The 14,804-nt window shown below is 36.9% G+C and overlaps 1 protein-coding gene across 1 annotated transcript; it reads right to left on the bottom strand.

Moving 5' to 3' along the window:
- Window positions 1-3,487: 3,487 nt before the first annotated feature.
- Window positions 3,488-13,929, bottom strand: LOC124093409 (protocadherin Fat 1; the record flags this gene model as incomplete). The annotated part of the gene is given in 10 exon segments (XM_046445804.1): window positions 3,488-3,625; window positions 4,538-5,169; window positions 6,796-6,906; window positions 7,091-7,244; window positions 8,727-9,189; window positions 9,821-9,978; window positions 11,584-11,715; window positions 11,829-12,630; window positions 13,046-13,243; window positions 13,786-13,929. Coding segments are annotated over 10 exon segments (2,932 nt in total), but the record flags the coding sequence as incomplete, so codon positions are not given.
- Between the last annotated feature and the right edge of the window lie 875 nt (window positions 13,930-14,804).

The following is a 14,804-nucleotide window of genomic DNA, read 5'->3' on the forward strand; positions in this document are numbered from 1 at the left end:
TATTTTAAGACAGGATTTCATTAAATTGCCAATGCTGGGCTTAGATTTCCCATCCTACTGCCTCAGCCTCCTGAGTAGCCAGGATTACAGGTGTGCACCACAGCCTGGCTGGATGCTCTTGATGGCCTATGTAAGTGAACTCTTGGGGCTATAATTCCTAAATCAGGGACTTTAGAGTTAAATGGGAACTTGTTAAAATGTAAATTCTCAAGGCCCAACCCAGACCTATTTGATCAGAAACTTGTACTGGGAACCAGCCATCAGGCTTTGAGCAAGACCTCCATCCAGGGGATATAATCTGCATTACTGTTTGAAAACTACTAGCCTGTGCCTTTTTCATGTGTTACTCTAACTGCCACACACTAATAAAGGGCTAATTTAAAATAAGTTGAGGGATGTGTTCTATGTCCTTTCTTGTAATTCTAAACAGATACAGCTTCAAATTAAATGGTTTTCACTAAATCAATTATAAAAAAAATACACCTTCTATCATGTTAGAACATTTTCTTTGATCACACTCAGAGAAATACCAAAAGCCAGGTGTCAGTTTTAGGTAATTAGAAAGGCTTTCTGGTATTTAGTCCTATTCTGTTCACAGAAAGATTTTTTTTTCCTCTTAAAACTTTTAGATAAAATTACTTCTCAACTTCTTGGCATTGTATCACATAAAGATAAGTTCTCAAGATCCTATGGGTTACTTCTGATGTCAGGATGAATCACTATGAATGGTAAAAACTAACAAAAGAGATATAATGCCCAATGAAATGTTTCTGCAATGCCCCTGAATTATGAATACACACGCCCTCACAAATTAAAAATACTGAAATGAAACCTCCCAAAACCACAAATGATTTTTCATAACAACACAACAGGCAAAGCACAGCCTCCATTTTTACAGTCAGTGTACAACAGAAACACAACGCACAAGCATTTATGACGATACCTTCTTTAGTCACCGTGTCAACGACAGCATTGACAAGGTGTATTACAGTCACTATGGAAGCTTGTGAAAAGGTACAAAAGGAGTCAATTAGGAAAATCTTCAGTTAGTTAGAAAACCGAGAACAAAATAAAATTTCTTAACATTATGCAATTTCTGCCTTACAATTTAAAAATGTGAAAAACAGAAATCTCTACTACAACTATATAATTATGCACGACACCTGCACTCTTTCTGTTATGGCTATGTCTCAGGGATTTTCCTCATCAAGCTACATATTTATTATTGTTAATGAATGGAATAAAGTAACTGTTTCAGTGGAATTTAGGACATCTGTTTTTAGCTACAAATTTTTCACCACTGTAATTAGTGATCATGTTGGGCAAAACAATTATTATTTTAACATCTCACGGATAAATGACTTCATATTTAAAAAGTAAAGAAATTTAAGGAAATACATATGCAATAAAAATACAAAATTGGTTTTGTGCTTCTTTGTTCTCTCCCCCCTCCCCCCATGTCCCTGCAATTTCTTATCTTACTATAGAGGGACTAACAGCTGGTGAGCTAACATACCAGCAGAGAAGTACAGAAATATTTGGCTTTTTCCTGGGTGAATGCCCTTTCACCTGTGTAATAGATTGTTTTAAAATATCTATGCATGTGATGGGCAGAAGGATGGCCCCCCAAAATGTCCACATCCTGAAACTGGGAACCTGTGAAAATGTTAACATATATGGCAAAAGGAACGTTACCAACATGGTTAAGAACCTTATGGATGGAGAGACTTTCCTGAGTTATCTGGGGGAGCCGACTGAATTAATGAGGGTATTTGAAAGGGAAAGGGAAGAATCTTTACCAGCTGTGGCTGGAGGGAGCTATGACTACAGATTAATCGTCAGTGACATGCCATTCTGCCTTTGAAAGATGAGAAGCCGTGAGTCAAAAGATGTGGGCCTCCTCCAGAAGCTAGAAAAAGAAGCAAACAGATTCTTCTCCTAGAGCTTTCAGAGGAATGCAGCACTACTGACACCATGATTTTAGCCAAGTGCAATGCGTAGTGGATTTCTATACCACAGAACTATGAGATAATTATTCGTGCAGTTTTGAGCCAATAGGTTTTGTGGTAAACTGTTAACAATAGGCTTGAAAAACTATTAATGAAATCTAAGTACAGACTCAGCACAGACTTAAACTTTATGATCGAGAATGATTAAATTATTAAAATATTAACCATTCCTGTACATGTCTTTTCCTCACACTGTATTATCTGGTAATTAATTTTTGTAAATAATTTGGCTATAACGTGTTCAAAGAATTTAGGAGTATTAGTAAGAAGAAAGTGATTTCAAAAAGACAACTAAAAAAGAAAGAATACTAGTGACAAAATTCAGAAATGTATTCATGAAGAACATTTAAGGGTGAAAATGTAAATTACTGGCACTACAAACTTTTCAGAATTGAAATGAACAAGAGACTTGTTTTTGTTGATTAACAAGTGAAGATATACCCATATATTCATCACACACAACACAGGTACACTCTGAGATACATAAAACATGTTTGAAATCAGAAATGATTTGAGTTTGGAAAAGAGCTCTGTAATGTATTATGGACAATGTGGATTTATGAACTCTACAAATGCAATGTATTATGAATTATGTTACTCTAGATTATGGACTTTTTTTACTTTGGATCAGATAATAATTTTATTGCTTCTTTCCTCCAATAAAATAAGACTTTAGATTTTTTCATGCAAGAAAAAAATTATGGTTAAAACCACTAATTTGAGATTCAAAAATTTCCACTAAAAATTCACTTCATTTTGTCACTGAATATTGACATTCATTTTCTCTACTGGTATGTGTAAATAAGGCAAAGCTGGTTACCAAAGCAATTTACCCTAAGGAAATCAGATAAACATAACTGAAGTCACAGATCCCACTGTCAAACTTTCTTCATTAGAAATATAATCAAACTTACTAGCAATCTCTTAAACTGTGCTCTCAGTCAGTACGCTCTGATCCAAATGGGAGCTGGGGCCGCAGTGGAGTTGGGGGAAGAGACAAATAAAACCTTGTAATACCAAAGGTGCGACTGAAATTGAACATTTCAGACTATTATATCTCTTCTTTAAAGGATGCAGGTGTACGTGTGCATGTTGTATGGTCAAAAAAGCCTAAAGGACTTTTGAAAAACTCATAAAACTTCCATAACATTTATTGTTATGTTAAAACAAAAACAAAAAAATAAGATTAGTCAATAAGACAGAAATGATGTTTTAGTTAATTACATTTTCTTTCCTATTACTGCTGACATGTTGCTACAGACAAAATACCTATTCATTAGGAACACTTTAATATTTTCCCCAGCAGATGTTCATGCAAGTGTGTACAGGTATTGTTTAAAAGTGGTTCAAGAGAACTATGGCAATATTTTAAGACTTAACTGGGGGCCTGGTGCATCCACACTGTTATGTGACATGATGTGAGCAGCACCGTGTACAACCAGCGAGAGGCCACCACCCGTCACCTTTCTCACACTCACCATTGTCGTCACAGGATTCAGACTGGAAAGAGCTAAGAGACTGCACTTCGGACAGGCTCTCCCGGGCACTGTATGGCTGAGAAGGCTTTTCTTCTAGAGGTTTCTTGGAAAGACAGGGATCAAGATCCACCACTTTAGCTAAAAGAGATGAGAGACAAGCAATAAGTTCTATGTAGGCCAGGAATCTTCAGTTCTCTGTGTGCTTTACCAAGTGACTGCTTAAACTTTATTTATAAATGAACCACTGAAATTTAAAAAAGAGAAAAACAACAACAACAACAGAAAAACAAACAAAAAAACCCAAAGGAGTCTAGTCTGTAAGTATTCTGTGATATTCAAAGGATAGAATTTCTCCATAAATAGGCCTATGGATACTGTTAGAAAGAAAAAAAAAAAAAAAACTGTGATTTTTTTTTTTTTTTTTTAAATGGTACATAGAAGCTGGTTGTGGCACTGAGTGCCAATAATCCCAGCTATTGGGGAGGCTGGGGAGGCTCACAAGTCCAAGGACCACCTAGGCAACTTTAGCAAGACCCTGTGGTAGAGCACCCTCCTCCCCTTGATCCCTAGTACAGGGGGAGGAGGAGTAGAGAGCACATGGAGCTTTTTTTTTTTTTTTTTTAAGGCATTAAAATAAATGTTAAGTTGGTAATTTAAATACTGCTACTTCTTCTGGCCATATTAAAAAATAATTCTAACATAGAAATGCTCCCCTCCAATTATTTTTTATTATAATAAGTCCAAAAAAGATCCAGTTGAGAGCTTTTATCAGTTACAAAAATGAAATGATCTTTTCAGAAAATTAATTGGAACATGACACTAGAATATTAACTGGAACATTCATTAAAATAACATCACAGCCACAATGTGCAGTTAGAATTCAAGACATCTGAAAACGTTTCCCAAATCATAAGGATTTCAGATTCGGATCATATATATCTCTAACAGAGACTCCACATTTTGACTTGAATCACCAGTGGCTATGGCAGAACTTCTAATCACTGTTTTATCTCAGTAACATTTTAGTGAGATGAAAATAGTTTTTCTCACCGTCATAGTCAAAGTCCCAGTTAGGCTTCTGTATTGAGTCGCTGTCAGAAGGAGAGTTTGAGGGAGGTGGGGGAGGCAAGTTTGGTGCTACGCTGCAGACGGCCACTGCTTTTCGGTGTCCATGCATAGACTCAGGATTAAAAGTACTGAATTCGGGATGCTCTGGTATAGCAGATCCTTCAAAAGAATTTCGGTCAAGATTATTTCTAGAGTCACTTGGAATGCTTGGAGTGTAGGAGATAGGTCGGACAGGCACCTGGGGTGGTATGTCGGAGTAAATGTTCTTATTTAGCTTTGAATCAAAATATGGTCTTTGCAAGAAAGCTGTGGTTGGTCCCAAGTGTTTGTCTTCTGGTTCAGCCTGGTGTTTCTTCTTTCGACTAATCATTTTGCGGCAGAGTACAAACACCACCACAAGTAAAAATATCCCTGCTATAAAAACCACAATCCCTATTCCCTCAGCCAGTCCAATATTCCATGGAGTTGACACATATTGATTGGGAGCAGCATCCTCACAGTGTTTTCCTCTGTATTCCTGGCTGCAGTTACAGTGATAGGAGCCATGTGTGTTCTCACAAAGGGCCCCATTACGGCAGGGGTTTCCAGCACATTCATCAATGTCACTCTGACACCTGCCAAGAAAGTGGAGAGACTGTTTTGGTATGTCAGACTATGCCAGACCTATAATTCTTCAGAGACTAATGCTAAGATCCCCTCTTAATAAGATACCCCTGAATAAATCAGATTAAACCATCTAGAAAACAAAAAAAAAATAACAACAAAAGAGCTTTTAATTAATCAGCTGATTTTATGCTTTGAATGTATATTTATTGGGGGAGATGAACTTATCAAGCCAATATTTAACTGTTTTTCTAGGATTCAACTACATCAATCCCATAAGCAAAACATCAGTTTGTTTCTAGTTTTCGCAGACAAACTATCATTCAGAAATTTGGAATGTGCATTTTGAAAAACTACCAGTGTGTTGCAAAGCCTTGTAATAGACTAAATTTCTAAGAAAATGTTTGTGTTTGGGAATATGACCGTTCCATAACTCACATAAAAGCATAGAAAACTCTTATGGTTTCCATTAAAAAATGTTATTCAGGATAAGTCAGAAGCAAGTCCCTTCAGTCTTTCCGAAAGGGACATTTCATATACCTATGCAGATCTACCTGCCGCTTATCAAACCTTCCCTCCTCCTTCAATAAAGTTTATCCATTTACCATCCCTCATACTCTGGTATAAAAATTCTAATTAATGATATATTTTGTCAAATATGCTAAGAGTATCCATTGACTAGAATTAGGAAAAAAGTCACTTTATGAGTTAAGGCCATATGACTAGGGCCTAAACACAAGACATGATACTATGAGAGCTAAACTATACAGGAACACCTGCAAAGGCTTATTTAAATTTGCTACACTAGCCCAGCGTGGTGGTGCATGCCTGTAATCTCAGTAGCTCAGGAGATTTAGGCAGGAAGATCATGAGTTCAAAGTCAGCCCCAGCAATTTAGTGAGGCCCTAAGCAACTCAGCAAGACCCGGTCTCCAAATAAAATACAAAAATGCGCTGGGGATGTGGCTCAGGTTAAGTGCCCCTGAGTTCAATCCCTAGTACCAAACACATACATACATACATACATACATACCTACATACATAAGCAAGCTATACTAAGCACTTATAGATAATATGCTATGCACTGAGTAATTTTGTTAAAACTGAAATGGTGAAAAGTCTAACATAAGATAACATCATCCACTTTTTTAAGGTATAAAACATGCCTTATTTTTGTCACTTAGAAAATAATAATCACCTCTTAGAATTACAGTAATTATTACAAAATGGAAGTTGAAAAGGGTTTCTAGATCTCTATAAATGTTAGTTATAACATATGATGATAAAATGTCATTATCACTGCTCTCAAAGATGGATGGTTCAGCTTCACAAGCATCTACTTTAGAAAACAAGAAACTCACCTCACTCCAAGCATTTGCTGCCTATAAAACCACATACATTCTTTGTTTATAAATAATACTTCTGAAGTATAGAAGTAGGTTTTTTCAAGCATAATATATATTAATCTGCTTGGTATTTTCCCTTATCTCAAGAGCAAGAAGATAAATTATAAAATTGCCAATGAGGATTATCCAACTCTGAAGCAATATAGTCTACATTAATGAAGGCTGGTTGTGTCTGCTAATGAATATATTACCACAGAAAAATAGAAATATAAATGTTAAAGAAACCATTTACCTTTCTCCCCTAAAACCTGAATCACACTGACAAACAGCACCATCCAAACTGTCAAAACACGTCCCACCATTTTTACAGGGTTCATCTTTGCAGTAAGGACTAAGCTGGCATCTGAAGAATAAGGGAAAAACACGCATAAATTTCATGAGTCTATAACAAAACAAAATACTAACACATGAAGAATGTAGAGACATTTTACATGCAGAATTACATGTTTTAAAAGATTTAAAACTATAATTCATTCTGAAATTTATAATTAATTTATAATATAATTCATTCTGAAAAATACACATACCTCTGACCAGTGTATAGTCCTCTGCATTGGCAAACAAAGTCTCCATTGTCTACGATGCATGTGCCACCATAGAGGCAGGGATTGGAGGAACATGGGTTGACACTCACTTCACAGTATGTCCCTATGTATAAGGCACTGCACTTGCAGTAATAGCCTACATCAGTAAAAAAGGAACAAAACAGTCCTATCATTCCATGATTCAAAAATAAGTCTTGTTATATTGATTTTTACCTTTACATCTAAGTGAAGGTTTAATTCTCCAAGATCCATAAAGCTGGTAAAATTCCCATTCCTTCTGGGTAGAAGCCTGATGGACAAGCCTTCCACTACTGGTATAGGATGAATATCCCTTATTCAAAATGCTGGGACCATATGTATTTCAGATTTTAGAGCATTTTAATTTCAGAAAATTACAATGATACTAGTTGAACATCCCTAACCTGAAATTTCAAAATCCACAATGCTCCAAAATGTGAAAATCTTCAGTGTCACGTTGGCACTAAAAAAGTTTTGGATCTTGAAGCATTTCAGATTTTCAGTCTCATTCCAAAGTGACACAGTGAGGTCAGCCTCCTTGCTGCCATGATTCAATCACGTAATTTATATGAACATAATATAAGCTTTTGTTGTGTGACATGACTAGGATTTTCAGAGTGCCACTATGGGATTAAGCTGGTGTACTTACTCTATTAGCTTTAGTACACATACATTCTCTCCAAAGAAAACAGCAGACAACCAGAATTTTTTGAAATCTCACTTAAAGTATTATTTTGAAACATTTTGTTCTATCAGTTACACAAAGCTCTACTTATTAGGCATGATAGCTGCCATTTTCTTCCTAACTATTTTTGATTATAAATGATCCAATGGAAACCCAGAATACAGAAGCTCTAGAGTCCCCACTGGCTTCGAGACAGACAATGCAGCAATTCAGGAGGATTAGAGGCCTTTTGAAAAATCACACTCTCTAATGGATAGCAAGAGTCTAGCAGACCTCCATGTTGAGTCATTGGATGAAAGGGGGTACAAAGAACCAAGAAGAACTAAGCGATACCAGTTCTAAATTTCCCAGGGTCAATGTCTGAGGAGTTAGAAGAGTTCAGAGGTGGCTATGGTTCGGGGGCATAATGAACTGTGTACAGAAGTGTGTTCTACTCAAACACCTCAGACATGCCTGTAGAAGTTCAGCAGCCAGAGAAACGGATCTCTTCAGCCTAGTTCTGGGAAGAATACTAAGCCCTGCTCTGCCCTCTTTCTCTCTCTCTTTCTCTTTTTTTTTGGTACTGGGGATTGAACCCAGTGTTGCATAACCACTGAGCCACATCCCCAGCCCTTTTTTGTATTTTATTTAGAGACAGGGTCTCAGTGAGTTGCTTAGGGCCTCACTAAGTTGCTGAGACTCGCTTTGAACTCGCGATCCTCCTGCCTCAGCTTCCTGAGCTGCTGGGATTACAAGGTGTGTGCCACTGCGCCCGGCTCCTACTCTGCTCTCTTACAATGCGTACTACTCATTTCTGCTGCAGTATCTGACAATATTATTTGAACAAAAGGAGGAGGAAAACCAAAAGCATTTGGGACTCTTCCCCTTAAATGTACACATGCAACATTTTAATCACTGTAATGTTATGAAGCCTACCTCCAGTAGGCGATGGATTACATATGCCTCCATTCTGACAAGGGTTACTTGAGCAGTCTTCCGTAGCTGTTAATAAGCACCCAGGAGATACATCCACTGACTCTTCGATGTGTGCATAACTTCTTGGTTTGCTATTTAAAGGTAACTCTTGCCCATTCAAATAAATGGAGTCCATACAGCCCCTGAAACCATTACCAACTTGTGGGCTTCTTCCATTCCTTGTTCCTTGCTGCCGTATGTGGCCACCAAAAAACACATAGTTATCTAGATTCAGAGTTTTCAGAGTCCCTGGGGCTGTGCCTGATGCAGTGTGAACTTGGTCTAGAACCAATCTAGCATAGTTTCCATTTACTTCAAGAGATACTGCATGCCACTGGCCATCATTGACTTGAATGCTTTGAACAGAGACAATTCCAGGGCCACTTCCACAGTCAAATTTATATTGCAGTCTTCCATTATGAATCTACAATAAAAACAATCACTTTCACAGAACTTTCAATTATAATCTCTGACCAAAAATCTATAGGAGAGGTATATTTAGAGAATGAAGGTAAAAAAAAAAAGATAAGGGCTTCCATTTAAATACTTTATATAAAGCACACACTCATTTGTCCAAGGTATCTTTTAGGGATATCAAGTTCTAGTGCCAAGTACATATCCAAAAAATATGAAGTGACTAGTTTTTAACCACCCACACATACCACAGAAAGGACCATGTAGCATCAAATGTTAAAACCCAGTTAAAAAAAAAGTCATGGTAATTATCACTTCAAACATATGTATGCCCTCTCTGTAAACTTGCTATATAACTAATAAGATACAATATTCAGAGTTTGAATATTAACTCTCACATATGCCTAAAAACGTTTGTAAAAAACAGAAATAAATCTCCATATTATTGCAAAGCAAAAAAGAACTTTTCATCCCATGAAGTATAAAATTTGTATAAGTGTCAATGAATTCTTTAAATGTGGAATTTGCCCATCTTGCTTAATGTTTTTAAAAAGTGAACAATCAAAACATAAAATGGAATTTATATTTCTTAAAGGCTGCCATAATTGGAGGTATAAGACTAAAACCAGACAATCACATACCTCCAAGATACTATAGTCAGTTCCTCGAGCATACATTACAACTGCATGAGCAGAATAGGTCCTGAGCCTCATTGTCAGTTTCATCTCTAATTTGTTTTCATTTTCCATTAGACGGTATTTCACAAAGCTGTTTCCAGTAAATGTTATAGATGAACTTCCTGTGAATCACAAAAGAAGCCAGTTTAAGTATAGTTTTTAGAGTAGGATTTGTCCTCCTATATTCCGATTTTTAAATTTAAGGTCATATGTAACATTATAAAATTAAATTCCATGGAAAAGCATCTAGTTACTTAATAAACAGTATAGCCTGACTGGCTATCCATTTGCAAGAATATATTAGACCACTTTATCACAGAGAAATAAATTCTAAAATAACAAAAGAGCTAAACGTAACCATATTCAATGGAAATTATTAGAAGACAATTTCAGAAAATAGTTACATAGCCTCAAGATAGTTTGATAAACCAATTCCCATTCCTCAGAGAAGATGAAAACTGATCGCTCTCTCCAGAAGTGAAAATTGCTAAGTAAAATCAAGTAGAATTGACTAGATAAAAATTAAATTTCAAAATGACAAAAGATTTAACAAAAATTCCTGATCAACTCCCTCTAGTCTCTAATTAACTGGAGAAAAATCCCTTTGTACTTCTGGTAGGGGAAGGGGAAATAAAACATTTTGCAATACACCAAAAAAAAAAAAAAAAAAAAAGATTTAACAAATTTTAGAGGTCAATAACATATAGACTGTCACAACTCATAATGCACAAAGTGTTCTACACGTTGATAATCAACAAGTAGCCCAGGTAATCAAACAAATACAAACAGGTAAGCTAATAAAAAGGTATAAACAGCCAGAGAAGTGAAAATTAAAATCACGAGATATCATTTTGCATTCATTAGATGGGGTGTTTTTCTTTTTTTTTAACATTTATTTTCTAGGTGTAGATGGACACAACACAATGTCTTTATTTTTATGTGGTGCTAAGGATAAAACCCGGGTCCCGCACATGCTAGGCGAGTGCTCCACCACTGAGCCACACCACAATCCCAGCCCTAAGGGAGTTTTTTTGTTTTTTTTTTAAACTGGAAACTGTCAATGCTGGCATGAGACTGGGTTATGAGACCTTCATACATGACTAGAAAAAATTAGAATTGGTTCATCTTTTTGGAAAATTAACATAATGTTATCTTTAAAATTTTAAATGCACTTAATTCTTTGACCCAGCAGTTCCTGATCTACTGTAATAGAAAAGAAAATAAAAGGATATATGTATAAGGATTATTATTATTTTTTTTTTTACACAGAGTAATTGGAATCTTTCTACATAAGGAAAATGTTGATTAAATCACAAAAAGAGTCATGATAGAAAATATTTCACAGATATTAAAAAGAATACTGGCTCAGAAATACGCCCATAATACACTATTAAGTGGAGAAAAAAAAGCAAGAAGTTAGGATTGTGTAAGATATAATTTTCTTCAGGCTTTTTTTGTTTTGTTTTGTTTTTAAGAGAGGATAAAAGAGAAAAAGGAAAAACAAACCTCTAAAATCTACTCAAGCACTGATGATACGGAAGGGGGAACATCAAACTAAACTAGAATGTGTTGTTATAAAAGAGGAAGAAAAAGTCATTACTGTTTTTCCTTATTCATCCCTACATTTGACTTAAATAAACATACTTTGCATCATTTATTTTTCTCAAAGAATAGAAAGATTGGAACTGATTTTTTGAAATAAAATTTTGCTCAGTCATTGAACTTACCTGGACACTGACCAAACCTGCCACCAGGACAGACACAGGTGTACTTCTCCTCTCTTGGATCAGCAATACATTCGGATCCTGCAGGGCAGGGGTTGTCTTCGCATCCATGGTGGACAGGTGGGCAATTCCCCTCTTTAATTAAATAAAAGAGAGGAGAGAGATAAAAAACAAGAATTTCAACAAAATGATCTGTATGGTGCAATCATCAAAGGCTGTACATGAAATACCTGTTCTCATTTACTTACCTTGGCAGAGACACACTGCTGTCCTATGGTGGCGAGGTGTCACAAAGCTCAGTCTGGCCGTGCTATGCGTCGACATAACATTTTCATCCATGGATATCTTTTCATCACAGAATTTCCAAGGGCAATCCAGTCCTGCACAGAGCTTCTGGAATACATCTAATATCCTAACACCAATGATTTCCTCAATATCAGTCACAGAAGAATTAATCTTGTGCAAGAGTTGTTTTGTTGAAACCTGGGCACTACCTGATTTCTCTACAAAAAGTAGGACATCCAGATGTGGATGAGGTTCAGAGGGCTGCAAACTAACAATCTGTATGTCGTTCCTCCTCAAACCCAGGATGTTTCGTAAAGCTCGCTGGAAGTTGCGCCAGTAGTCACCAACAAATTCTTCTGGAGTGAGATTGGCAAAGCGAATAGCAATGGTGTGGTTCAACATCTCTTGTGTTATTTGTCGGATATACACTGTGATGTCAGCCATTGTGGTAAATTTTCCATCGGTTACGCTGACATTAAGAAGATACTGCCCTATATCTAGCTTTTTGTGTGCGATGAGCTTACCCCCGGTGCTGGAAACAGAGAACAGGTTGTCCATTTGGGGGTCAAGACTGTAGGTTAAAGTGTCATACACATCTTGGTCTGTTGCATGGATTTTCCCAATGACACCACCAGAGTATTCCTCTCCAAATGCAGTAATGAAAATCTCTAGTGGCAGAATTGCAGGAGGATGGATGCTCTCCTCGATAACTCTAATGTCAATATATGTCAAAGATGACAACTGAGGTTTTCCATTATCTGCCACCTACAAAAAGAAAAAGAAAAGAAAAATCACTTTGATTATCTTGTTTATAATTGCTTAATAAAAATGTATTTACATTGTTCAAATTCTAAAAAAAATAAAATAGAATAAATAAATAAATAAATAAATAATAAATCACCAACTGTTTTATACCAATTCCTCTGGATGAGAAAAAGGCCTGTTGAGATAAAGGACAAATAGTCTTCCACTAATTCATATAGAAACCCAGTTCCAGCACTATAGATGATCAGGTTACCAACTGAATAAGGGAGTCACCTCAAAAATGAAGGTGTGGCACAAAATATGCCACAAACGTATAAATTTGTTTTTATGAAATGTAAGCTGTTTAATATAGGAAGATAACTGCCAAGCAGGTCTTCTCTAAGGCTCTCCCATAAAACCAGACAGACTTCAATACCTTCACATGCAGGAAGTAATGGTCCTTCACTTTCCTCTTGATGGCGGCTGCCGTCAGGAGGACTCCTTGCTGGTTCACTTCAAATGCTTTGTCTGCATTTCCACTCACAATAGTAAAGTAGAAGGGTGGACCATTGTGAGAGGAGTCCTTGTCTGTCACTACTAGCTGTAGGACACTGAAACCCACTGGCTTATTTTCCTGCACCAAATTAAAAACAGAACAACACAAAACAAAACTACTTCAACACAACCAAATCTATTTGATAAGGGATACTTGAGAGTTTCTTAATAATAGAAAATATATCAGAGGGGAAAAGTCTTATTGATGATCGACCTGACAGAGGGAAAACTGAAGTGGGGTACAGGGGACTGCAGTTGGGGTCGAGGTGGGGAGAGAGAACGGGAAGGGGGAGGAATGCCTGTGAGAAAAAGGATGTGTGGAAGGTAATGGTGGTGTGAAGGAGGGGTGGGAGCAAGGAGGATGCAGGGTGGAGTCGTGGGAGGGAAGACAAAGCTAGGCCAAGATGGGGAGGAAGGGGAGGAGGAAAAGCAACAGCAGAAGAAGACAGGATTAGCAACGCTCTTAGTCTTCGGTCAGTGAGAACAGCTCAACACCCAAGCACAAAAAGAGGGGAGATGAAAGACTTTGGAAAAGAAAGATATTTCAAATACGCATCTGACTGCAGTGAAAGAGCTCATTTCAAAAAGGATTCCAAATATCCTCGGGTACTCCAAGCTTACCTGGATGATCACACTGTAGTTTCCCTTGGAGAAGACAGGGGCATTGTCATTGACATCAGACACGTCAATGTTCACAGTCGTTGTGTTGACCCTGGGTGGACTGCCATTATCAGAAGCTTGAACTGTAAGTGTGTAACCTGAAATCTTTTGGGGATTGGGAGGGGAGGGGGTGGGGAGAAACAGAAAATGCACCTTCATATTCATAAAGCCAATGAGTTGATATTCGCTGTAGTCATGTATTGTATCCTGTATCTGGGAATTCCCTAACCTACAAATGAGTGAACTACAAACAATGTGTTTTTCTCAACAGAAAAAGATACCAAGAAAAAGATAATTAGACTCTCCAATGCTTCTCAAAAACACATTCATCTTGTTAAAATGTTTTATCTTTAAAAATATGCAGTTCCATTAACAGAAAGAAACCAGAAGTAATAAAAATGATTAGGTAAAAAAAAAATGTCAGTCTATCTCAAATGCTGTTGCTTCAGTAATAACATAAGATTTCATTTCGCTGCAGTCACAATGGCAATTATCAAGAATACAAGCAACAATAAATGTTGGCGAGCATGTGGGAGAAAAGGCACACTCATACATTGCTGGTGGGACTACAAATTAGTGCAACCACTCTGGAAAGCAGTATGGAGATTCCTTAGAAAACTTGGAAGGGAACCACCATTTGACCCAGCTATCCCACTCTTTGGTTTATACCCAAAGGACTTAAAATCAGCACACTACAGTGACCCAGCCACATCAATGTTTACAGCAACTCAACTCACAATAGCTACAACCATGGAACCAAGCTAGGTGTCCTTCAACAGATGAATGGATAAAGAAAATGTGGTATATATACACAATGGAATATTACTTAGTCTTTTAAAAAAATGAAATTATGGCATTTGCCAATAAATGGATGTAGTTGAAGAATATTATGCTAAGTGAAAGAAGCCAATCCCTTAAACCCAAAGAATGTTTTCTCTAATAAGTGGATGCTACACAGTAGGGGGTGGGCAGTGAAGCTA

The sequence above is a fragment of the Marmota monax genome, unplaced genomic scaffold (assembly GCF_021218885.2).
Source record: "Marmota monax isolate L192 unplaced genomic scaffold, Marmota_monax_Labrador192_F-V1.1 WCK01_AAM20220418_F8-fsc02429, whole genome shotgun sequence".
Classification (NCBI taxonomy): domain Eukaryota; kingdom Metazoa; phylum Chordata; class Mammalia; order Rodentia; family Sciuridae; genus Marmota; species Marmota monax.